The 26,394-nt window shown below is 39.0% G+C and overlaps 1 protein-coding gene across 3 annotated transcripts in view; it reads left to right on the top strand.

Moving 5' to 3' along the window:
• Window positions 1–1,016: 1,016 nt before the first annotated feature.
• Window positions 1,017–26,394, top strand: part of LOC114721274 (protein SMG9) — a 33,793-nt gene continuing 8,415 nt past the window's right edge. Inside the window, exons 1-5 of one of the 3 annotated variants that reach the window (XM_028907105.1) lie at window positions 1,020–1,340; window positions 1,972–2,080; window positions 4,210–4,325; window positions 20,146–20,265; window positions 20,360–20,449. In XM_028907105.1, coding sequence (XP_028762938.1) covers window positions 1,131–1,340; window positions 1,972–2,080; window positions 4,210–4,325; window positions 20,146–20,265; window positions 20,360–20,449 — 645 coding nt within the window. In that variant the 5' untranslated portion in view covers window positions 1,020–1,130. Of the gene's footprint in view, window positions 1,341–1,971; window positions 2,081–4,209; window positions 4,326–20,145; window positions 20,266–20,359; window positions 20,450–26,394 lie in introns of all 3 variants that reach the window. The other 2 variants (XM_028907106.1, XM_028907107.1) reach the window with 2 other exon arrangements.

Here is a 26,394-nt window from a genome sequence, read left to right as displayed (position 1 = left end):
CTAATTTCTAGTAAACCAGCACTTTTGGATAATATCCACAAAATCACTCTCTAGAACCCACGCTGCTTGGCATCTGAATGGTGGAGCTATTTTCCCCCTGTTTTGTTCAGGTCCACTTTTTAGTAGTAAGGCTCTGTGGGCTGAGCCAAACTTGTTCAAAGTGTAAACTTTGGTTAATGGGAAGAGGTGTAGCCAATCAATATTAGCAAAAGCCCAGTTAATTTTTTCCAAGAGCAAACCTCTTTCCCAAGTGAACTTCTCCCCAACACTTTCCACTTCCACTAATCGTTTCTTGTATGCATTCTTCAAATTGTTTCATGGACGAAATACTGATATTTGCCTCGCCTCTTTTGTCCTCATATCATTGATAAGCATTGAAATCGCCCAGTACAAGCCACGGTTCATCCACATTTCTACTCAAGTCTATAGGGTCTAACCAAAGTTGTCTCCTCATATTACTACAAGGTTCAGCATAAATGCAAGAAAGCAGGGTCAAACAGTTCTGAATTTTATTTCCACGTTGACATGTAGTAATTGGGTTGTGGAAGTAAGTAGCTCCACTCTATTTTCTTCTTCATTCCACAATACCCAAATACCTCTTGCGTAACCCGTGGACTCCAAGTGTATCCAGTTATTGAATCCAGTTGCCTTATAATTCTATCAACCTTTTCCCAACTGACTTGTGTTTCATCAGGATAAGCAGATCAATCTTCTTTCCTCTGGTTAAGTCACCCACTTTATGGGAAGGTTTTGGAGGCAGTTCCTCTACAGTTCCAAGCAATAATATTCATAATACATCAAATGATAAAAAAAACAAACCCACACCTCCTTAGTGGGAGTCGAGGCTTGCTACCAAGTCGTTCATGGCAACTTGTAATTTTTTTCCTTCTTCTGGACCGTAATTCTCCCAATTTTTCAACCCCCCCGGGGGGGTCCTCCTGGCAACCAAACACATCCACCCCTCTTTTTTCCTCTCCCCTTCGCTCTCATGACCTTGTTCGATGCTCGTCTTGTCTCTTCCCCACTCTTTTGACTCTGTAGTACACATTCAGGGAGCTGTATTTAAAATCAAAGGGGAGTATTAACTTCAAACTTTTGACGAAGTAGAAGCAGAATCAACGAAAATCTCCATGGCGGGCTCGTCGGATCCCTCACCTTCTCCCAAGATCCTTTTGGCAAAGCCTGGTCTAGTCAGCGGTGGACCTGTTGCCACGAAATTCGGCCGTGGCAGCAGCGGCGTCGAAGACGAATCGGCGCAGTTCCGCTCTCGTCTTCCTTCAGTGGCTTCCCTAAACCTTCTCTCTGACTCCTGGGAGTTCCATATTGATCGCTTTTTGCCTGTAATCTCTGGTCATCTTTTGTTTTCTCCGATATTTATATTCTATGGTCATTCTTTTGCTTCATTGAAGGAAGAAAGTGAAAAATATGGTCTACTTGGTTGCGTGCTATGTGAAATAACGGCCGACGATTAGATTTAAGGTTAAATGGAACCTTGTTGGAGTGGAATACCGGCTATGGTCTGTAGTTGAAGTTGTTGGATTTTCTGTTTGTCGATATCTGTTTGATCATTTTCAGTGCTTAAATCTGTTTTACTTTCTTGCTTATTTGCGTGGCCTGATATATGTTGAATGCTGGAATGAATATTTTTCTGCCACTATTCCGTAAAAACGGGAAAATAGCTTGCCGTTCTCATTTAGCATTCGTAATACTGTATTTTATATTTTTTTAGGATAATGACAATGACATTTACAATTGGGTTAACCTTCGTCTGTCCGTGGTCTGCAAAACGGGAATTGGGCTGGCCATTTTTTTTAGGATAATGTTATATTGAGTGTGTGTATGTGTTTATAAATCTTGAATTTGAATTTCCAATGTGTTGACATTTACTATTGTGCATTTCCTGCCAATATACATTTGAGCATAGCCAATGAGGTGAAAATTAGTTGTAGTGAGTTGTTTTGAATGTTGCAGTTTCTAACAGAGAATACGGACTTTACCGTGGTTGGAGTGATTGGACCACCCGGGGTTGGCAAGTCAACAATTATGAATGAACTCTATGGGTTTGATTCGAGTTCACCTGGTGAGTCATTTGTGTCATCTGCCTGGTCTGACCATAGAGTTAGAACATTAACTATTAAGTGAATTGGTGGACTGCAATGCTTAAGCCCTTTTATATTTCAAAAAATTGTCCATTTTGTCTTCTCCACTCCAAAGGCAAATAGTTCGAACTATAGATTGTTAGGACCAAAATGCTCACTCCTATTAGCAAAACTGTCTAATTGACTAATGGAGCTCCTCCGTGTCGGAGAAAATGTGCCACAACATTGCTCCACTGTGTATGTGGCATATGATCAAGCAAATAAGAAAAGTAAAAACTTTTTAACCCACACCCCCCCAATCTGTTTCTTCTCTTTTAGTTATTATTATTGTTATTTCTCATGGGATTAAAGATTAGGGCTGTTATTAAAAAGAGGTTTTGTCTCAGTTTTGTGGGTTTCCGAATCTGAGTCTTTATTGTTTGTCCCAATTGATCTAAAACAAGTTTATGTCAGTTTAGTTTGGTGCTTGGCTCAATTTGAATCTCAACTGTCTGAATGAGAATCAAGTTGGGTTGGATAGAGAAATCATAACCTCTGTCAAAAATAGGATTGTCACCTGGCAGTGAGACACTATGCTTTGGAAAGTTAACGTATATATTTTGCCAGAGAAAAGCTAATATCAGTAACAGCATATTTCAAAAACAAAAAGAAAAATATGTGCTTGAAGATGATAGGTTCCCTGTAACATTTACTCCCTACATTATCAAAAAGATAAGGCACAAGTCCATTAATGCATGCAGATCAATGAACACCATTAAAAGTAGTTGGTGCCTGAAAAATTCTTTTAATTTCCCATTTATTTTCTCCACATTGCTCCACATGTACGGGAAAATGTCAAGGTAGGATTGGCTTAGTAGTTTTGTGTATTTATCAAGGGTATTTTTAGAAAGATATCACATATTCATATTGATGGAGACTTGGTAATATGGGATAGTAAGTTTCACATTGAGTAGTGTGGGATGCTCAATAGAGTATTTAGGTAGACTAGTTTTCCTATCTCAACAATTAGCTTTTGGGGTAGGTTACCCATCCCACTTAGTTACCTTGCACATGGATTTTTGCACTGTGCCTTATATTAACAAATAATCTTCCCAAATTGTGCCTTATATTTGATAACGGAGGGAATATTACCTTTTGGGTCATTTGTTCTTCTATTAAACGTCTTGTGTGCAATATAAAAACAGAATGGCAGTGTGATGGGGACTTTTGGATATTAAAATCAGCATCGGTCAGAAATCGTCATGCGAAGCATGTGGAAATATTGTAGCTGAAATAATGAGAGTAGATTGAAAGGATTTGCTACTCAAAATGACCTGTCTGTCCCTTTATGTAGCGATTTTGTACCTTTATTTTCTGCCATGATTCTCTCATTTGTATAAGCGATGGATTTTACTGAGGAATTAGTCATACAATGTGTGGCTCCTAAGTTGAAGACTCAGAAGTCAGAGGAAACTTTGTTTGGTCCATTAAGGATAGAATTAGAGGCATATGAAGATTTTGAAGAGCTGGTTGAGAGCACAAAGGAACAACTACTTGTGGTAGATATTTTGTCCAATGTTCCCATAGATTCTTTAACTTTTCAATCGCCTCTTGAGCTGAAATGAGCAATTGTGGAGGCCTCTTCACTGTTAATGTTAGTCAGCTAGAATTATCAAAACCTAGCTCTATCTAGTTATGGCCTCACGAAGTCCAAAGGATACATTATAACTGCAAGATAATAGGAAACTTTAAAATGTATGATAATAGGGAAATCCTAGTAAAATAGTATGGATTTGACAGATAATTAAATTTATAAAATTGAAATATAATAAAATAATATACATAAAAAATAATAATTACCTGTCTTAATATATTTTTAATTGAATTAATCTTTTTTGAAGTCGTATTTTCTATAATATACATCTATCTGTGTTAATTTACGAATATTTAATATTACTTTTCCTAATTTGTTTTAACCTCCAATAAAAAGACATCTCATTTGCATTAAAGTGCGATGCCATGAAAACATAGAACGTCAAATGTCATGAAATTAGTTAATCTGAAACTGGAAGGCAATTCCTTTTGTGAATGTGGCAATTGCATATGGTAACTTTGATGTCTATGCTTGCAGGGATGCTGCCACCTTTTTCCATAGAGTCCAATGATACTTCAGCAATGGCAAGGCATTGTTCTGTGGGCATTGAGCCAAGGATATCTTCTGAGCGTATTATTCTTCTTGATACCCAGGTATTTCACTGATTATCTTGTTTAGCCATTAAGTTGTGCCATTTTTCTTTTCCGTGGAAGCCATTTGTGTAGAGTTAACGCCTTCACACTCATATTTTGGAATTTGAAATCAGAATCAGATTGCTAATGATCCATTCAGATTATGATCTCAAAATGCATGTTATACCCATTTATAACCCTAAATCTAATTGACGTAGGATGATACAAACTGAGGAATTAAATAATGTTTATTTTGGAGGTTAGAAAATGAAGCCCCAAATGGTGGCTAAATTAGAAGCTTTAGATGGCTTAACTTATAGGATTTGCAGCAAGTGGAAGTTTTGCACACAGCGGCTTAATATTTATTTAGCTGTTTAATGACTTTTCTTCTGATGATACAGCATGAACTCAAGTAAAAATATCAAGAAGATAAAACCCAGTAGTTTTGAAGATGTAAATTATTTGAGACAGGAGTTGTTCATACTTGTCCCAATTTGGTTTAAAGGTTTGGTAACAAGGAGAACATAACATTGCGGTAATTATGTAGTTTTGCTTGGAAAGTAGTGCCCACGTCTTTAGGAACACATCATAGAATTAGGTAGAGGGCTGATGCATAACATTGGAGAGAACAGGGAAAAATTGGGAAAGAAGAGAGAAGAAGGGAATTAGAGGAGAAGATAGAATAGAAAAGAGAGGAAGAGAGACGAGGGAGCTAGAGAAAATAAGGGAACACTATCCATTAGCCAAAGCATATTGCATTTAGTCCCTAATCCCTTTATTTATAGCCATTGGCTACCTAACTAACTTGTAACTGACCTAAGTGCTAATATATATATATTTTAATTACATATCAATACCCCATCCCAAAAGAGCCTTGTCCTTAAGGGTCAAGTACAAGGGATAGAAAAAGAATTGAAACCAAAGGAAGGCTTTGATCTTCTAGGAAAATTTTGTTGGACTGGGTAGGTGTAGAAACAAAGATGGTGGGTCTGCTTTTGATAGCAGAAGAATTAGGGTTTGTTGGGTCATCGATTGATTTTTCATAGGATGATGCCATTGCTGATATTTTGCTTTGATACCAAGAAAAAAAATTGAGAGATCTTGTTGCTTAGAGGATTTTTGAGCGCTATTGATGCTGTATATAATCAGTAAGATAAAATGAGAGTGAGGGACTTATCCTTTCTGAATATTCCAGAATAGAAATACCCTTGTACATGTATATACAACAACAACAAAGCCTTGTCCCACTTGATGGGATTGGCTACATGGATCGCACGACGTTATTGAGCTCTATTCAAAGCCAAATCTTTGGATATATTGTTAATTGAAAGATCTTGCTTAATAACTTCATTAAGTATTGTCTTTGGCCTTCCTCTACTCCTTTTTAGAGGAGTTTGTAATGCTTGATCAACTTTTCTCACTGGCGCATTTAAAGGCCTTCTTTGCATTTGACCAAACCATCTCAAACAGTTTTATACCATTTTCTCATCAATAGCAGCCACTCTGACCTTTCTGCGTATATGTTCACTACAAATCTTATCTTTTTTTGTATGACCATACATCCATCTCAACATTCTCATATCGGCTACTGCCATTTTATGTTCATGTTGTTCCTTTAAAGCCCCAACATTCATTGCCATATAGCATTGCTGGTCTTATAGTAGTGTGATAAAACTTTCTTTTGACCTTATTAGGTACTTTCCGATCACATATACTCCTGTTGCTTTTCTCCATTTAAACTACTTAGCTTGAATTCTATATATCACCATCAATTTCACCATCTTTTGGATAATTGATTCCAAATATTTAAACTTTTCTACTTGTTGAATGACTTAATCTTCCAATCTGACCTCTAAATTTGTTCTAACTTTTCTCTTATAAAAAATGCTATACATATATTCTATCTTGCTTCTACTCAAATAAAACCCTTCGACTCCAAGGTTCTTGTTGACGCTACTGTAATCTCTGTCTATATTTATCATTTATTGCCTTTAATTCAGATGATCTTTACCTGATTTCTCTCCTAGGATCTCGGCAGATCTGTTTGAATTTTAAATTACTTATTTTGAGTTGATTTCCAGCTGATTGTGTAATCAATAGGTTGATCCTAGAATTTGCTAAACTTAGGGATTACTCCTATAAATACTGTACCTATGTTTTGGAGGAAATACACTTTTGTAGTGGCATAAATTATTCATGGTATCAGAGCACAAATGATCCAGTTCGGTTTTAGGCTGGACGGTGAAGGCCAGGGTGGTTCACACCCATCTGGGCACAATACATCAACAACGCCGGTGAACTACCAAGCGCCAAGCGATGCCACATCATCTCAGATCACTATTCACCGCTTAAACGGACAGAACTTCCTACAGTGGGCAGTGGGTGTTCGCCTCTATGTTACTGGAAAGGGCAAATTTGGGTACCTGAATGGTGTGACAGCGAAGCCGGACTTGAAGGACCCAAAGTACTGCATCGGGGAGGCTGAAGAGTCAATGATTCAATCATGGTTGGTCAATTCAATGACCACAGAGATCAGCACTAGCTTCACCCTGTTCAAGTCTGCCCAAGAGGTCTAGGAAGCAACATGATATATGTTCGCCTCCTTGAACAATCGTGCTACAATTCTGGAAATAGAAGCAAACCTGGACAGACTCAATAAAGGTAATTTAAATATGACAGAATATTGGACTAATTTGGTTACCATATGGTAGTAGCTAGACCAGTAGGATACATATGAGTAGTCATGCACTTCAGACACCAAACTATATGCCAAGATAAAAGAGAAGAGGATTTACAAGTTCCTCCTCGGATTACCATCCTCCTATGATGAGATAAGAGGGCGAATCATGAGCCAAGAGAGACTGCTTAGCGTATGAGAAGTGTTTTTCATGGCAAAACAAGAAGAGAGCCGAAAGAAGCTAAATGGTTCGAGGCAACCAGCAACCACTGAAACTGAATCAAGCGCTCTTGTAACCAAGGGCAAGAAGAATGGAAAATGGTGTGAGCACTATCAAAAACCTGACATACTTAGGATATTTGTTGGAAATTACATGGCAAACCACCAAACCAAAAGGGGAAAGGGAAACTTGAAACACGTGCTCATGCAGCAAGCTCAGACTCTAGAGATGAATCAAAGGGTAACCTGAGCAAAGAGGAGCTGGACTTCCTTAGAAAATTGCTAGAGAAACACAACACCAAGTAGGAAATGATAGCTAGCCACTGGTAATGTAGCTTATACAGGTAATGCTATCCTAGCCCTTAAAGCAAATGTTCACTATGATCAAAAGTGGATTGTAGACTCTGGAGCTACTGATCATATGGCTGGTAATATTAACCTCCTCCAAAATGTTAAACCATGTGAATTCCTTATGTTCATAAAGGTGGCAGATGGGAAATTTATTAACGTTCATGGGATTGGTGAGGTGTGCCTATTCGGTGATGTGATACTTAAAAATGTTCCCTGTGCCCCTGATTTAAAATGCAAATTAATCTCTGTGAGCAAAGCTACTGTTTCACGATGCTGTGACATCAATTTTTCTGTCACTCAATGCTTGTTTTAGGACTTGGAGTTGGGGAAGAGGATTGGCACAGCTAGGTTACTGGAGGGGCTTTACTGCATAGACCACCACTTAAGTGATTAGAATTGGGTACATTCCAGGATATATGCAGCAGAAAAAAATTCAGCAACTCAACTTTCCAATAATGAAGCGTTGTTATGGCACTATAGGTTAGGCCATCCTAGTTTTAAATATATGTCCAGATTGTTTCCAAATTTCTATTCTATTCCCTGTGAAATTTGTCAACTCTCTAGACACACCAAGAACAATTACAAGGCTCATTCACATCAGTATACTCACCCTTTCTCTCTCGTGCATAGTGACATCTGGGGTCCTGCCCGTATCCCAACTCTAACAAAGGCCAGGTGGTTTGTCACACTAATAGATGATCACGCACGAGTTACATGGGTTTTTCTTATGAAAGACAAATCTGACCTCACTCAAATCATCATAAACTTCCACAAAATGATTAAAACACAGTTTGACACTTCCATGAAAGTTCTTCGGAGTGACAATGGGAGGGAATATATGAACACTCATCTCCAAACTTACCTTAAACAGCATGTTATTGTGCACCAAACAAGTTGTGTAAACACACCACAGCAAAATGGAATAGCCGAAAGAAAGAACCGCCACCTTCTTGAAGTCACTTGGGCTATAATCATGACTAATAATGTGCCAAAAATCTACTGTGGGGAGGCTCTTGTTACTGCCACACACCTAATAAATCGCCTACCCTCAAAAACATTGAACTTCCATACACCAATTCAGATCCTATCCAAAACCTACCCCAATTCACATATACTCACCCATATCCCTGAAAGAGTGTTTGGTTGTATAGCTTATGTCCACAATGACCATGGCAGCAAACTTGACCCCCCGGTGATTAAATGCATTTTTCTTGGCTATTCCTCCACTCAAAAGGGCTATAAGTGTTACTCTCCAACCCGGAAAAAATACCTTATCTCAATGAATGTAACCTTTGATGAAACTCAAGCCTACTACTCCAAAACACCCATTCAGGGGGAGAGTGAGGAAGAATGGGAGTTTTCCCTACTTGATCATGAGACACAAGAGCAACCTATACCTAAACATGAGCAACTTACATCTACCTCTCCATCCCAACCCGAGCCTACACTAGCCAATCAACCCCAAACTGAGCTAATACCACCCAATTTAGATCTGAATACACCTGAAACAGGTTCCAATAATGATAGCCGAGACAATGTGGAGTTGGAAAGTGAGGAGTCAGACTTTGGAAATGGAGAGGCAGGTCAAAATGCCTCAGCACAAGAGGAGACAGGTGCTGGAACTACACAACAACAGTGAAGTACCCTCTAAGACTGAGCAATACCAAGAATCAACCTCAACTATAGGTCCAGGTGATCTTGGATGGCCTATCGCATTGAGAAAGGGGGTAAGATCTTGTACTAAACATCCTATAAGCAACTTTGTGTCATATGATCATCTATCACCCTCTATGCATAGTTTTGTGACTCGTTTAGCAAACGAACAGCTCCCTACCACCTTCCAAGATGCCATATCTGATTCCAACTGGAAAGGGGCCACTGAGGAAGAACTAAAGGCCCTAAGAAAAAACCAGACTTGGAAGATCACAAAATTACCTATGGGAAAGAAGACAGTAGGGTGCAAGTGGGTGTTCACAAAGAGGTACAACCCTGATAAGACTATAAATAAGTACAAAGCCCGGTTAGTGGCAAAAGGATACTCTCAGACCTATGGCATTGATTATCAGGAGATTTTTGCCCCTGTTGCTAAACTAAACACAATCAGAATACTCTTGTCTTTAGCAGCAAATTTGGATTGGCCACTACATCAACTTGATGTGAAAAATGCCTTCCTAAACGGAGACCTAGAAGAAGTATACATGGATGTTCCTCAAGGTTTGGCAGAACATAATATTCCCGGAATGGTGTGTAGACTCTACAAATCAATCTATGGCCTAAAACAGTCTCCTAGGGTATGGTTTGAGAGATTTACAAAGGCTGTAAAGAATGTAGGATTCTCTCAATGCTAGGCAGATCACACACTACTTGTGAAATACTCAGGTAACAAAATAGCTATCCTAATTGTGTATGTTGATGATATCATTATGACTGGTGATGATACAGAAGAAATAGCCAAGCTTAAGAGATCCCTAGAGAAAGAGTTTGAAGTAAAAGATCTAGGTGGCCTTAGGTTTTTTTTGGGGATGGAGGTGGCACGATCTCGTGATGGAATCTTTGTCTCAAAGGAAATATACTTTAGACTTATTGAAAGAAACCGAATGCTAGGTGCAAAACCTGCAGAAACACCAATGGATCCTACTTGCAAACTTGACAGCAAAGAAGAGGATGAGGAAGATGGAGGAACCACATCGAAAGACCATAATAAGAAAGCAAAACCCAAAAAGGAACCAGTACCTATTGATGCAAAACCAAAAAAGGAACTAGTACCTGTTGATGCTGAAAGGTATAAGAAATTGGTAGGAAAACTACTCTATCTTTCTCATACACTCCCTGATATAAGCTATGCTGTTGGAGTTGTAAGCAGATTCACTAATGAGCCTCTAGAGGAACGCATGAATGTAACATACAGGATTCTGCATTATTTGAAAATGACTCCAGGATGAGGACTCTATTTTGCCAAAGGCACATCTCGAGAAATAATTGTTTATACAGATGTTGATCATGGTAGATTTCTCCCCGATAGGAGGTCCACCTATGGGTACTGTACCATGCTATGGGGGAACCTAGTAACATGGAGAAGTAAGAAACAAAGTGTTGTTTCTAGGAGCAGCGTAGAAGCTGAGTTGCGTGTCGTTGCTCATGGGGTATGTGAAGGATTGTGGATACTGAGAGTGCTAAGGGAGCTGAAATTCACACCAACTACACCTATAAGATTAAGATGTGATGTATGTCTGCCATAGCAATGGTAAGGAACCTGGTTCATCATGAACAAACCAAGCATGTTGATATTGACAAGCACTTCATAAAAGAAAAGGAGGACATAGGAATTATCGAATTAACTCATGTATTATCGCACTGCCAAGTGGGAGATATCTTCACTAAAGCATTAGCAAGGCCACAGTTTGAAGAGCTTAGAAGCAAGCGGGGAATGATAGATATCTATTCACTAGCTTGAGGGGGAGTGTTGACGCCACTCTAATCTCTGTCTATATTTATCATTTATTGCCTTTAATTTAGATGATCTTTACCTAATTTCTCTCCTAGGATCTCGGCAGATCTGTTTGAATTTTAAATTATTATTTTGGGCTGATTTCCAGCTGATTGTGTAATCAATAGGTTGATCCTAGAATCTGCTAAACCTAGGGATCACTCATATAAATATTGTACTATGTTTTGGAAGAAACACTTTTGCAGTGGCATAAATTATTCAGTTCTTCATGTCTCAAGTTTAGCAGTAATCTTTTCTTTTGACACGGCCAACAAAACTATATCATTAGAAAAAAAATGCACTTAGGGACTTTTTTTCTATGTTCAGTCAGAACATTGTGAATTTGGTTAACAGATAATGGCTCAAAAATGATCCTTGATTTAGGCCAATCCTTATAGGGAAGTCCTTCGTCACACTGCCTGATGTTCTAAACTCGTTGTGACTCCATCATACATGTCTTGTATGACTTTGATATAAGCGACATGTGCATCTTTCTTTTTCAAGGCTCTCCAAAGAACTTCTCTTGGGATACAGTCGTAAGTTTTTTCTAAGTCAATAAAAATCATATACAAGTCTCTTCTGTGGTTTTGGTACTTTTCTATTAACCTCCTCAGTAAATAAATCGCCTCTGTTGTCGACTTTTCTGGAATGAATCCAAATTGGTTTTCAGAAATATAAGTCCCTAATTTCAACCTATTTTCTATCACCTTCTCCCACAATTTTATGGCATGGCTCATGAGCTTAACCTCTCTGTAGTTAGCACAGTTCTAGATATCCCATTTATTCTTGTAAATAGGTACTAAAGTACCTTTTTTCCAATCATCAGACATTTTCTTGGAGTGTAATATCCAATTGAATAACTTGGTAAGCCACAACACACCATCTTCACCCAGACATTTCTAAACTTCAATAAGAATACTATCAGGTCCAACTGCTTTATTGTTTTCCATTTTCTTGGGAGCTTCCTTAACTTCAACTCGGATTCTTCGATAAAACGCTAAATTATGCTTCTCTTCTCTAATTGTCAATTCTTCAAGCTCATAACTCAATCTTTCGCCCCCATCATTAAATAGCTTATTAAAGTAGGCTTCTTATTGATTCTTAATATTTTCATTAGTAACTAAAACTCTACTTTCTTCATCCTTTATACATCTTAATTGGTCCTAATTTTTTGTTTTTCTTTTCTTATTCTTTGCGATATTGTAATTCTTGCGTTCCCAAGCCATACTCCCTAAATCCTTATTGAACTCCTCAAAAGCTTTAGAATGAGCTTCATCCATTGCTCTCCTAGTCTCCTTTTTAGTCGAGCAATATCTTTCTCAATTTTTAGCATTATTATACAAGTGTATCGCTTTAAAACAATCTCGCTTATGCCTGATTTTCTCTTGCACCTTTTCATTCCATCACCACGTCTCCTTTTGTCGCCAACTGCTACCTTTTAATTCTCTCAAAATTGTTTTACCAGCCTTCTGAACCTTCTTAGCCTTTTCGGTCCATATAAGATTAGCATTTCTTTGTAGATCCAAAACCCTTTCCTCTAAAAGAGTCCTTTTGAAAGTCTCTCGCTTCTCTCCTTTTAATTGCCACCATTTGACCCTTGGGTTTGACACTTATTGGCGTTTTTGTTTTATACACTTAATAAGCACATCAAGAACCAGGACCCTATGCTGTGCTGTCATGCCATCCCCAGGAATCACTTTACAATTTGTGCATAGTTTTCTATCAGGATTCCTCACCAAAAAGTAGTCAATTTGCTTCTTGAAGGTTCCATTCTTGTATGTGATTAAATGTTCCTCCTATTTCTTAGAGCAAGTGTTAACAATCTTGAGGTTGTATGTGATAGAGAAATCAATAATAGTTTGCCCTTCATTATTAAGCTCTCCAAAATGCAAACCACTGTGAGCCCTTGTATATTGTCTCGCTTCTTTACCAATATGTCCATTAAGATCATTGCAAATAAAACTCTTTCACGAGTGGTATGCTTTGAACCAATCCCCCCATATCGGTCCAAAATTTCTCCTTAAGATGTGCTTCTGCCCCTGCTTGAGTGCTAGCATCCCTCCCCACAATCATTCTTGAAGAAATGATTCTGTCTTCGATCCTTTTGACTTCTACCACATCCTTTTTCCACTTATTACTGCTCCATGCCTTGTGCCTACTTTTCCCGTATACCAAAGTTTGAATCTGTTAGTAAATTCAAAAGCCTTCTCTGAGATGTATTTAGTTTCCTGGAGGCAAAAAATATTAACCTTTCGTTTGTCCATTACTTCTACCTCCTCTCTCAAGTTACCATACAGGAAACAGAAGGGGAGAGAGAGAATAGGAGTTTAGAGATGAGAGAGAGAAATGATCTACTGAATATTATTCATGAATCATTCATCAACAACAACATTAGGCTATCCGAGTAAGAGGCAGCCTGTGGAGTTAACTGTGTAGTGCATCACTAACTAATCCTAAAGCTAATTGCCTAAACTACCCCTTAAGGCCTTATGGACTCGGTAAGCCTTTGTTTAATAAATCCTTGTGGCTCATAGACTTAGTAATACCACTCCTAATCCTGCTATTTATGATTATATAACAATGCACCTTTTTAACTACCCTTGTCCTCAAGGGTCTTAAATCTGAAAAGAGGGAAACTGCTGCTGTAATTGATAAAGCAGAACCCAACTTGTTTCTTCTTTAGGGAGATTCTTCCACTGCACCAATACTTCTGTAACAATTCTTCCTTTCTTCCTACCAATTCTCTTCAATATTCTTTCTGGCTCACGAGTAGGTTGAGGTTCTGACCAGTCTAGAGGAGGATGATGTCGCTTCACATTAGGATTAGGACACAACTTTAGTAAGGAGATGTGAAAAGTAGAATGTATCCTAGAATCTGAAGGTCATTCCAGCTTATATGCCATGGGGCCAATTCTTTGCAACACTCTATAAGGACCAAAATATACAACAACAAGCCTTATCCCACTAGGTGGGATTGGCTATATGAGTCACACGACGCCATCGTGGTTTGTCAACAACCCAGTCCTTAGAGATGTTGTTGACTAGGAGGTCTCGTTCAATGACCTCATTAAGCGTTCTTCTTGGTCTTCCTCTGTTCTTTTTTATGGGACTCCATCTTGTCTGATCCACCCTCCTCACCGGGGCCTCCAATGGCCTTCTCTGCACATGTCCAAACCATCTTAAGCGATTTTCAACCATTTTCTCTTGGAGGTGCCACACCGACTCTTGCTCTGATATTTTCATTTCGAATCCTATCTTTTCTTGTATGACCACACATCAATCTCAACATCCTCATTTCTGCTACCCTAACTTGTGCTCTTGTTTTCTCTTTATTGCCTAACATTCACTACCAACAATATAGCCGGTCTTATAGTAGTCAGATAAAATTTTCCTTTAAGTTTCTTAGGTACCTTCTTATCGTAAATAACTCCGATAGCTTTCCTCCACTTTAACCAGCCAGTTTGTATTCTATGAGAAACGTCTCCATTAATTTCCCCATCCTCCTGTATAATGCATCCTAGGTATTTAAACTTTGATACTTGAGGAATGATTTGCACCCCCATCTTCACCTCCAAATCCCGGTTGCCTTGCCTCCCCCCAAAATCACAATGCATATATTCTGTTTTGTTCCTGCTCAAGCGAAAACCTTTTGACTCCAACGTTCTTCTAATAACTCCAATCTAGTGTTAATCTTTTCTTTTGATTTGATGAAATAATCATTAAGGGTATGGATATCAATCCGCGAAAAGTCATGAGACATGGGGAACATTGTTTGAATATGTTAAAGAGGATCCCTAATGTAGCCAATCTGAATAGAGAAGTTCTTTATGTCACCTCAGGCGTCCTTACATTGGTAGTTATCCCCTCATACATATCTTGTATGGCTTTGATATAAGCAACCCGTACACCTTTTTTTTCCAAAGCCTTCACATTACTTCTCTTGGCATACGATCGTAAGCCTTTTCCAGGTCAATAAAGACCATATGTAAATCCCTTCTTTTACTTCTATATATTTTTCATTAACCTCTTAGTAAATAGACTTCCTTGGATCTTCCGAAGAAATGATCTTGCCTGGAAATATAAATCCAAATGTAGAATTATCCAAAAGAATTCTCCCTGAAAATATATCTCATCATTCCCACAACTTATATGATATGACTCATAAGTAGCTCTGTAGCTTGCACAGTTTTGAATGTCTTTCTTTATTCTTGTAAATAGGAAAAAAATGCTTTCCTCCAATCATCCGCATATTCTTAGAGCGTAAAATTTCATTAAAAAGCTTGGTTAGCCACACCTCACCCTCATCTCCCAGACACTTCCAAACTTAATAGGGATCCATCAGGCCCAACGGCTTTTCCATTGTCCATTCTTGAGAGCTGGAATCTCTCCTCGATACGGCTCCATTATCGATTGAAGCCTATAATCTCGATATGCGGTAGAAAGCCAAATTCTGATCATCTTCGTTAATTAGCAAGTCTTGGGTCGCATAATTGCTTCCCTCATTAAACAACTTGTAAAAATAGGCCTCCCATTTGTCCTTAATATCACCATCAGTAACTAACACTTTATCATCTTCATCCTTTATACACTTTACTTGGTCCAAATTTCTTTCTCCCGTCTTTGTTCCTAACTCCTGATAAAACCCTTCATAAGCTTTAGTACGTGCTCACTGCTTTCTTCGTCTCTTTTTTAGCCAACTGATACTTTTCCCGGTTTTCTATACTATTGCACGAGTGTATGGCCTTAAAACAATCTCTTTTCTGTGTGACTTTCTCTTGCACACTCTTATCCCACCACCAAAATATCTCGGAGCTAATTTTTGTGAGCTCCTAGATGCTAGGGAAATCTGTCTATAGGGCTGTAACTTGAGGAAAACCTATTGCCTCACTTGAAACTCTATCCGTTTTGTGGGCATCCGCTTTTTGCTTCATAAGATTCACAGCATGATGCAAATGATGTTTGGTAATTGATAATGCCTCCTCCCTTGCTGTAAAAGATCTGTCTATAGCTTTCACAACTGCACTTCTAGGTAAATAAGGCACATGTATAGGAGGTTTTTCCCCATATAGTAGTTCATCGGGAGTTACTTTAGTGGAAGTATGATAAGTAGTATTGTACCACCATTCAGCTAGAGGTAACCACTTGCTCCAATCCTTTGGTTTCTTCCAGCACATACATCTCAAATAAGTTTCTAAGCATTTGTTTAATACCTTAGATTGCGCCACCGCTAGTAACTCCTCATATATTGAGAGACTCTGGTGCCTAGGAGCCAAAGCTTTGCTGAAAAACGCAATCGATTCTCCCCCATGCATCAAGACTGCACTAATTCCTATCCCACAAGCATCAGTTTTGCCACAAAAAGGTTTTGAAAAATCTGGAAGGGTTAGAGCAGGGGTTGCCACTAATGTTGCTTTTAATTCCTTAAAGGTAGCTGCTGTGTCGGATGTCCATTTAAAACTGCCTTTCCTTAATAGATTGGTTAGAGGCCTCACCAATTCACCCTAGCCCCTAATAAACTGTCTATAATAACCAGCCAAGCCCAAAAAAGAACGAAGTTGTTTAACTGACTGAGGTTCAGGCCAATCCAACACTGCTTTAATCTTCTTAGGATTTGTAGAGACCCTACCTTTTTTGATAATATGGCCCAAATACTCTACTTGAGTTGCAGCAAAGGTATATTTGTTTTCTTTAACAAAGAAGTGGTTCTCCTTTAATATTTGCAATACCTACCGTAAGTGTTGGAGATGTAGATACATACTGGAGCTGTAGACTAAAATGTCATTAAAAAAAAAAAAAAAACCAGCACAAATTTCCTTAGAAAATTTTTGAAAATACTGTTCATGGCTCCTTGAAAAGTGGCCGGAACATTAGTAAATCCAAAAGGCATCACTAGCCACTCATAGTTACCGGAATGAGCCCTAAAAGCTGTCTTATAAGTGTTACTTGGCTCTATTTGAATTTGGTGATATCCTGCCTACAAATCTAATTTTGTGAACCATCTAGCCTCTTTAAGCTCATCCAACAGCTCTTCCATCAAAGGAATAGGATACTTATTCTTGACAGTCCTTCTATTAAGTTATCGAAAATCAATACACATTCTCCATGAAGCATTCTTCTTCCTTACTAAAACTATGGGTAAAGCAAATGGAGAAGCACTTTCTTGAAAACTCCTTTTTCAGAAGGTCATTTACTTGCCTCTCTATTTCATCTTTCTGGACAGCTGGTTACCTATAGGGTCTTAGATTAATCGGGTCAGATCCTTCTTGTAAAACTATAGGATGATTATGACCCTCTCTCAAAGGAGGGAGTGATTCAGGTTTAGTGAACACATCCCCAAATTCCCTTAATAATTGTCTTACACCATTTCTAGCATCGTTCTTGTCATCATACACCACTCCCAAAGTTTGATCCTTACCCCCTTCTATTGCTTGCAAAAGGAAGAGTTGACCGCCTTTTTCCAATTTATTATCTAAATTGTTTACCAATTGACAATTTCCTTGACAAGTAGGTTGTAGGGTACACAAGTCATCCTTATACCAAAATATCATTGCCATGCTGTTATAATCCCAAGAAGCATGATGAACTACACCCTTCAACCACTTAACCCCTAAAACAATGTCATATGTCTTCATGTCCATGATTTTAAGTTCCCATTCAAATTCCTTCCCCATCATATGCCGTTTGAAGTTCCTCCACCACCCGTAAACCTTCAATCTTCCTCCTTCAGCTACACCAGCCTCTGCAATGAAAGTTTGACTACCCCTCCATCCTAGTTTCCTAGTCAACTGTGCATCAAGATAGTCATGAGTAGCTCCATCATCAATCAAAATTTGAATAGGCCGCTTACCAACACAACCTCATAGTCTCATTGCCTGTCGAAGGACCCTCGGTGCCTTGAATGGCATGTAGAGAAATTTGCAAACACTCAGAATCTTCTGCAAGGTCACCCACTGTCTCCCCTTCCTCTACAATGCAATCACCATCTGAATCTAAATCTAACAGATAGAGCTCTAACTTCTGTTGCTGAGGACAATTGTGGCCTTTGCTAAATTTCTCGTGACAGTAAAAACAGAGTCCTCCACTGTGATGTTCTTCAACCTCATCGAGAGCCAATTTTTGGGAGGTGGTCACCCTGTTCTTGGTAGTGGAAGTGTGAGAGTTTGAGGAAACAGAGGACCTGTGCCTAGCTTTGAAGAAAACGTAGACGTTTTGGTGGCAAGAATGGGTTTCGAGTTAGTAAAGTGGGACCCATTCCAAGAGGAAGTAGTTTTCGACACTTTCCATCTGTCCCATGTTTGCGATGCGTCAGAAGATTTCTTGGAGGGCAATTTCTAGTCGGCCCCATCGTGTAAGTTCATATCATGAATTTTAGCTATACTCCGTGCCTCGTCTATGGATTGGGGGTGTAAAATGCGGACCCCTTGAGCAAAGTCGAGACTTAACCCCTCCACGTAAGTTTGAATTGCATGAGCCTCTGGCAGACGGAGTTTGTAAAGAAGATCGTCAAATGCGTCGTTGTAATCGTCGAAGCTACCTAACTATTTCAAACGCTTCAATTCCGCCATGGGCTCTTCAAAGACCACCGAAGCGTTTCTTGATGGCATTGCGATACTCCGGCCATGTTAACAAAGCTCCCTCGGCGCCTTCTTCCAATGTCAAATGCCAAATGTATGCTTTGTCATCCGAATGTAAGCTTGCGATAGTCACCTTCCATTCTTCGGTGTGTCGTCCAGCTGGAATAATCGATCGCATTTGGCTAACCAACCGATGATATTGTGACGCTGAAAGTGGGGGAAGTCCATCTTTGTAAAACGTGTTGGAGGTTGATAGTCATGCCCCTCAGTTTGTGTTCATGCAACTTGCTGATGACCATTGCATCGAGCCCCATGATTTCTTGACTCATGATCTTGTGGAAGATTAGTGAGTTGGGTGGATAATGCCTTGATAGCACTAGGTAAGACTTTTAATTCTCGTAATTCTTGAAGTTACTTCGATGGCCTGCAACCGATTGTTAGAAGCCTTCGACATTTGATATTTGGCTAACTGAGGACGAGCGATGGGCATAAAGGTCAAGGAAGGACTGGCCCTGGTACCATTGATACACGGTTGTAGAAGTCTTAGGGAGGAGGGAAGGAAACAGAAGCGAGAGAGAGAGAATAGGAGTTTGGAGACGAGAGAGAGAGAGTCTGTTGAATATTATTCATGAATCATTCATCAACAACAACATTAGGCTATTCGAGTCATATATATAAGAGTCAGCCCGTGGATTTAACCATGTAGTGCATCACTAACTAATCCTAAATTTAATTGCCTAAACTACCCCTTAAGGCCTTATGGACTTAGTAAGCCTTTGTTTAATAAATTCCTGTGGCTGATAGACTTAGTAATACCACTCCTAATCCTGCTATTTATGATTATATAACACAGGGTCCCAATATTCCAAGTGCCAAATCTGAGTTTGCTTTCATGAACTAACTTCTTTAACCGCCTCCATCTATAAGAATACAGTACCTCTTGCTCATTTAACACTACATTTGGGCGACAATGCAATGGCTCTTGCTCACTTTTGATTGCACTTGAGCCATACAGCACATTACTTCCGGGCAATGACCTAGCAGTAGCACAATTCCTTCATGGATCCATGTCATAAAAGATTCAATAGAGTTTTATGTTGGCTGTCGGGGGCCTCACACAACCCTCATTTTTTACTTGGGCTTGGACCGGCTATGCAACATAGGCGGAGTTACCTTTATACATGTATATACAAAAGAATAATTAAACCATATAGATACACATGATTAATTTATCTTAACTTTTTTCTCAAGTCTATCTTTCCCTCTCCTCCCTCTCTTTCTTTTTCTTGTTTGACAAATACGGGGGCATAGCAAAGGAGAAGCCAAAAAAAAAAAAAAATGGCAGTGGAAAGTTCTAGCCTTGTGAGTGCTAGTGTCTGACACCCATTTTCATCATTTCTACCCTTCTTCCCATCAAAATATAGTTTTTCTTTTAAAATAAAATTACTGATTACATTGCTCTTTTTTAACAATGAGATTGTCTTATTCAGCTTTACTTGGATCATTTATTTTTTTACTTCTTTTGGTTCGTAGCCTGTCTTCAGTGCACCTGTTTTAGCTGAGATGATGAGACCTGATAGTCCTTCAACAGCTTCGGTTCTAAGTGGAGAGTCCCTGTCAGCTGAGATGGCTCATAAAATTATGGGTATTCAGGTAAACAGTTACTCTAGTTTGATCACAATTAATGTTTTCTGGTGCTGTACATCTGATGCATTGGGACTATGGTTGCCGTAAGGAATCTTTCTAGCTTGCTGTTCTGCTGGCATCCGTTTGCCATATTCTGCTGGTCATGTCAGAGGGAGTTCATGATGCTAGCATGTGGCATTTGATGTTAACGGTATACTCTTGAGTCTTATCTGTTGATTTTATGTGAAGATAGTACAAATTTTGTTCATGATTATGTTGTACTTTGAAATGAGTGTGGTTGTGGGCCAAAGAAAAAGGCGTGTGTGCTTATGTGATTTTTTTTTCCTTTTTTCTTTTTTAGAACTGTTGTGCCATGAGTTTAATCCGTTATTGAATGCTTGAATAATTACCTTATTCCTGAATTATATGTCGCAGAAACAAGATTAGAATTCAATGTGATAGGGAAATAACACCTGAAATCATGCTGTTTAGGATCTATTTCTTTCTGTTATCATTTGCAATGATTAATTGCTATTTAATCACCATTGGCATTACTCTGTTCTTTTCTTCGTTTTTTTTTTTTTTTTGGTAGGCCGATAGATTTTACAATCTCAAAACGGCACCAATTCATATCTTTAGACAACTGTTCCTTGATCACTTCTGGTTTTTCATTACATATCAGCTGTCATGATGCCAGAAGTTTTCTATGTAAAATAACCATTGTTAGGATTATATGAGTGGGATAATTTATCTTTTTATTTAAATAAATTGCTGGATACAATCTGGAATAGGTAATTCAAGCTTATCTTTGTTGGGGTCAAAAGATAAATCATTCGAAACTATTCTTAAGTCTTGACTCTTGAGTATTAGAAGAGAAATATTAGTCTTCTCCTGTTATTCTGTTTGCGTGATCCATCGCGCATACCTTATGTAGCAGCAGCAGCTGCTGCTGTTCTCCTGGGTATATAATCTGGAATAGTTAAATCAACGACTAGCTGCTTCTTGTTTTCTTTCATCTTTTTATGTTGCTTATGGTATCAGTGCAGTAATGGTAAAAACGATTCTCAACATGGACAAGCTATGTCCTCAAACTTTGTGAATGAAGAAATAGTTGCAAATATAGCCGTTAATTCTAGTGGGTTTTGTAATCATTTCATCCATTTGACCTAAAAACTTAATTGTTAAAACTAGTTGATATAGTCTCAGTATATAAAGTGTGATTGATTGGAGGGATTGACTTGGCCCCCCCCCCCCCAAAAAAAAAAAGGGAAACAAAACAAAACGACTTGGAACATGCTCAATATATAAGGTTTATTAAAAGCTAGCCACAATTACTTGGAAGATTGAAAACATTTCAAGGGTTATGATAGGAGTTCTTGAAAAAAAGGTGAACAACTGGAAGGGGGTCATAGTTCATGTGATATAATATCAAGGGACTTTAGAGGAAAGAAAATAGGCCTGCAAATGCTGGATAAAAGTTGCACAGTGCTGAATAAGGACTGGACAGTACTGAAATTGTACCAATAACAGATTTTGAGCATGTATAGCAGCCAATCACAGATAAGTAGATCAGCAAATGCCTAGTAGTTCTCAGAAAGTCAACTAAAAAATGGCAAAAACATCAGCTTAGACAAAGCAACTAGAGCAGGAGAAGAGGGATAAAAACCAACATGCATTGTGAACAGCATTAGTTGTCACCGTCTAATCCTTTCATCAAAGACATTCATTGACTCACGTAGGATTGCTGAATGGAATGATTCCTCCCCCGCCTTCACATGCTGGTGCATGGGATGACAGGTAGAATAGTTCATCATAACACGTGTGAGTGGATGGGAGCTCTGATTATGACTGGACCACTTGCTGGCGTCTTTAGAGCCTTGTGGTGGGTGTATGCAGCCAGAAGTAGTGGTGGAAATCACTGACCCCTACGAAACGGTAGATTTTTTATTTTGAAAAAAATTGAAATGGATGAAAAGGAGAATAAGTGAATGGAAACGATAGCAACTGAAGTGGCACACAGCCACCTGTGGTGCGATACCATGAAGAGTATGCGTGATTATGAGGAAGTATGAGTAAAGAATATAAGGGGAATTAGTCTTGAGTATTTGATCCGCCTGGCTATATTATTTACAGAATATACAGGACAAGCATTGTGGAGTAATCTATATGATAGCTCGATGATCATATTCCTCGGTGTAGTCGGTAATTAAATAGTGTACAAGAGAATCCTCCATATCAAGTGGGATTTGGGAAAATTCAAAAAACGGATAATGGAGATATTCCCTTATATGTGCCGAGATATACTCCTTAGATCCTATCTAATAAACACAAATATTTACAGATATAAATAAACATAAATAATCTATTTACCATACTCCCCCTCAAGTTGATTCATAGATGCTCATCATGTCCAACTTGCTGACAAATTTTTTGAATACATCTTCTGAGAGTCCTTTCGTGAGGATATCCGCAATTTGCATCTTGGTAGGAACATGGGATAGACAGATAATCCCATCTTCTACCTTTTCCCTTATGAAGTGTCGATCTATCTCCACATGTTTGGTTCTGCTGTGTTTGAACTGGATTTAACGCCATACTGAGGCTGCTTTGTTATCACAATAGAACTTCAATGGAGAGTTGATCGCAAAGTATGCCTCTTCAGCTACTCTTCTTATCCATAGACCTTCCATAATACCCTGAGCCAATGCTCTCAATTCTGACTCTGCACTGCTTTTTGCTACAACCCTTTGTTTTTGGCTTTGCCATGTCACTAAGTTGCCCCAAATAAAGGTATAGTATCCTGAAGTTGATCTACTGTTTTCCTGGTCTCCTGCCCAATCAGCATCAGTGTAGATTTCAACAGATCTATCATTGCTCTTCTTAAAGGACAAACCACGACCAGGAGTGCCTTTAAGGTATCTCAGTATTTTGTAGGTTGCATCCATGTGCTTCTTTTTCGGTGAGTGCATATGCTGGCTTGCTACACTCACAGCAAAAGCGATGTCGGGTCTAGTATGTGAGAGTAGATTAACTTCCCAACTAGCCTTTTGATAACATCCCTTATCTGTAGGTGCTTCATCTTTCTCCTGTTTCTTTCTCCTTGCAGCTTCTTTTTCAGTTTTCTGGTTTTTTTTCCCTTTTCCCTTTTCTTTCTTTTTCTTTTTGATATTTATGGGCACTTTACTTGGTTTTGCATCCAAGCATTCTGGTTTCCTTAAGCAAGTTCCAGGATGTATTTTCGTTGGCAGATAGAAATACCCTCTTTTGACCTTGCAACTCCATGCCTAGGAAATACTTCAACAACTTTCCAAGATCCTTTACTTCAAATTCTTTATTCAAGGCTGCCTTTATCCTGTTCATCTCCTCTATATCATTACCAGTAAGAACAATGTCGTCGACATACACAATGAGAATGGTGATGAGATCCCCATTTTTGGAGACAAACATTGTGTGATCTGACAAACTCTGCTTGTATCCCTTAGCTTTAAGAACTTTAGAAAACCTATCAAACCATGCTCTGGGTGACTGCTTTAGCCCATATATAGATTTTTTCAACCTGCATACCTGATTGTTTCTACCTATTTCAAAACCGGGTGGCAAGGACATATACACTTCTTTTAGTTCACTATTAAGGAAGGTGTTCTTGATGTCTAATTGCTGTAAGGGCCAGTCAAGATTCACTGCAATAGACAGAAGGAAGGACCCTGATAGTATTCAGTTTTTGCCATAGGAGCAAACATCTCATTGTAATCCACCCCCATACGTTTGAGTGAATCTTTTGCAAACCAATCTAGCCTGGTGTTTATTGAGAGACCCATCTGCATTGTATTTAGGAGTAAATACCCCCTTGTAGCCTACTGGTTTTCTTACCAATGGTAATTTGGTAATTTCCCATGTACCGTTCTTCTCTAAGGCTCTATTCTCTTCTTCCATGACAGCATCTTTCCACTCTGGGATTTTAAGGGCTTCATGAATATCATTAGGAACTGTAATCTTATCAAGATTAGTTACAAAGGTATAATGACTCTTAAAGAGAGCAGTATAGGTCACAATTCTGGATAGGGTGTTTAGTGCAAGAACGACTTTTTTTTCTCAAAGCAATAGGTAGATCCAGTTCACATACCTCTTTTTGAGCAGTTTCTATACCAGCCTCAACAATGTTAGGATCTGTCACCGGTTCGATAAGTGGCATGGCCTCAGGTATGACAGCCCCATTTGTTTGCTTGTCTCTACGGATATATACCTTATCAAACTTGTTTCTTTCTGCTTCTTGTGAGTCTCACTTATTGCACTAGGCGCACAGTCATAATGGAGGGTGATCCCCAAGGAATCGGAGAAGGATTGGAGGAGATGGGAGGTATAGGTTCTGGAACACTTGTAGTAGGCTGAAATTCACTCCAACTCTCCCACTGAAATGAAGCAGGTGGATAATATGGTTCATTTTCGACAAAGGTGATGTCTCGGCTGACAAACAGCGTTTAGAGACCGGATCATAACATTTATATAACTTTTTTGAAGATTGGAATACCCGAGGATACACTTAACAACTGCCCGAGGGTTAAACTTGGAAGATGGATGGTGAATATGAGTAAAGACAGAACAGCCAAACACACGAAGGGGTAGAGTAGAGTCTAGGTGAGACACTAGATGGGTTTCACGGAGTTTGGCAAGAGGAGGTATAAGAGATGGTACGACTCGGTAGACGATTGATTAAGTGTGTGGCAGCAAGAAGATGGCATCCCCCCAGTAAAACTTAGGTACATGACAAGTGTAGAGAAGTGCACGAGCAACTTCAAGGAGTTGTTTATTTTTTCGTTCAGCAATACCATTCTGTTGAGGGGTGTGAGGGCAGCTACTTTAAGAACAATGCCATTATTTTTTAGAAAGGGGTCAAGGTATTGATTGAAATATTTCGGTAACATTATCAGTATAGAGGACTTTTGGACAGAGGTGTTGTAACTGACTTTTGACATAGTTAAAAAATTCAATAAATGTAGTAGCAACAGCAGATTTTTCTTTAAAAGGTAACCAACAGCATGCGAGTGTGGTCATCGATAAAGGTGACAAAATTTTGAGTTTGATTAGGAATACGCGAAAGACCCCAAACATCACTATGTACAATAAAAAAGGACGAGATGACCGGTAAAACAAAAGGAGAATAAGTGATACGATGGTGTTTGTCTAACTCACAAACATCACAATTATAAACTGTCTTTATTTAAAGATAAATCAGGAAACAATTTTGCATATAAGAAAAAAACTAGGATGACCCATCCTTTGAGCCATAACATGAAATTATTTTCTTTAGGAGTGGAGACAGAGCCACTTATTCTGGAACACAAGGCAGTAACTGTGGAGACATCAAGGTAATAGAGGTCCGTACTCTTCAGCCAGCCAACCAATCATCGTCCTCGAGGAGAGATCCTGAAAAATACAATGACATGAGACAAAAGAAGTGAGCACAACATTTGTGTGTTTAGTCACTTGCTGATAGACAAGATTACAGGCGAGATGGGGAACATGCGCAAAACGATTGAAGCTGAAGTTTATCAATGAGATGGACAGTGCTTGTTCCGGCTATAGGAGAGGGCAAACCAGTGGCTGTTTTAATGGTTTGATTTCCTGCTGAAGGAAGGTAAGAGACAAACATTCTTGCTTCTGATGCCATGTGATCAGAGGCCACCACTATCTACAATCCACTTAGAGGGCATAAATGAGGTTTGAAGGGCAATAGAATTACCTTTCTGAGCAACAGAGGCAGAAGCCACTGGCTTCTTCTGGAGCCGGTAGAGTTTTATATGAAGTCTAATAATTGCCCCAGTTGTTCCTGGCTAATGCTAGGAATCGTGTAGAAGTTAGAGGCAGTCGGCAGTGGTTGCACATTGTTCTTGTATAGCCTGATTTGCACGAGGCTACTCCTTCGTTCGGTTTCCAGTCAGCAAGTTTCCCAACAAGATCCCAGCACACCAGTCACGTGTATGTCTGGTCTTCTTACAGTGATCACAGGTGAGTTTCCCCTTGTTTTGAGAGGAGCCGTGGTTGATATTTTTACTGATAAAGGCAAAAGAGTTTGAGACAGTCATTCTTGGTCCGGGTAGTTACACATTACTACGTCTGAATTCATTCATGGCGAAATTCATATATCTCTCTGGTGGT

The sequence above is a fragment of the Neltuma alba genome, unplaced genomic scaffold (genome assembly GCF_004799145.2).
Source record: "Neltuma alba isolate B1F8T4 unplaced genomic scaffold, ASM479914v2 tig00012019_pilon, whole genome shotgun sequence".
NCBI lineage: Eukaryota > Viridiplantae > Streptophyta > Magnoliopsida > Fabales > Fabaceae > Neltuma > Neltuma alba.
Note: the sequence above shows the minus strand (reverse complement) of the source record. Positions and strands in the feature narration are given on the sequence as shown.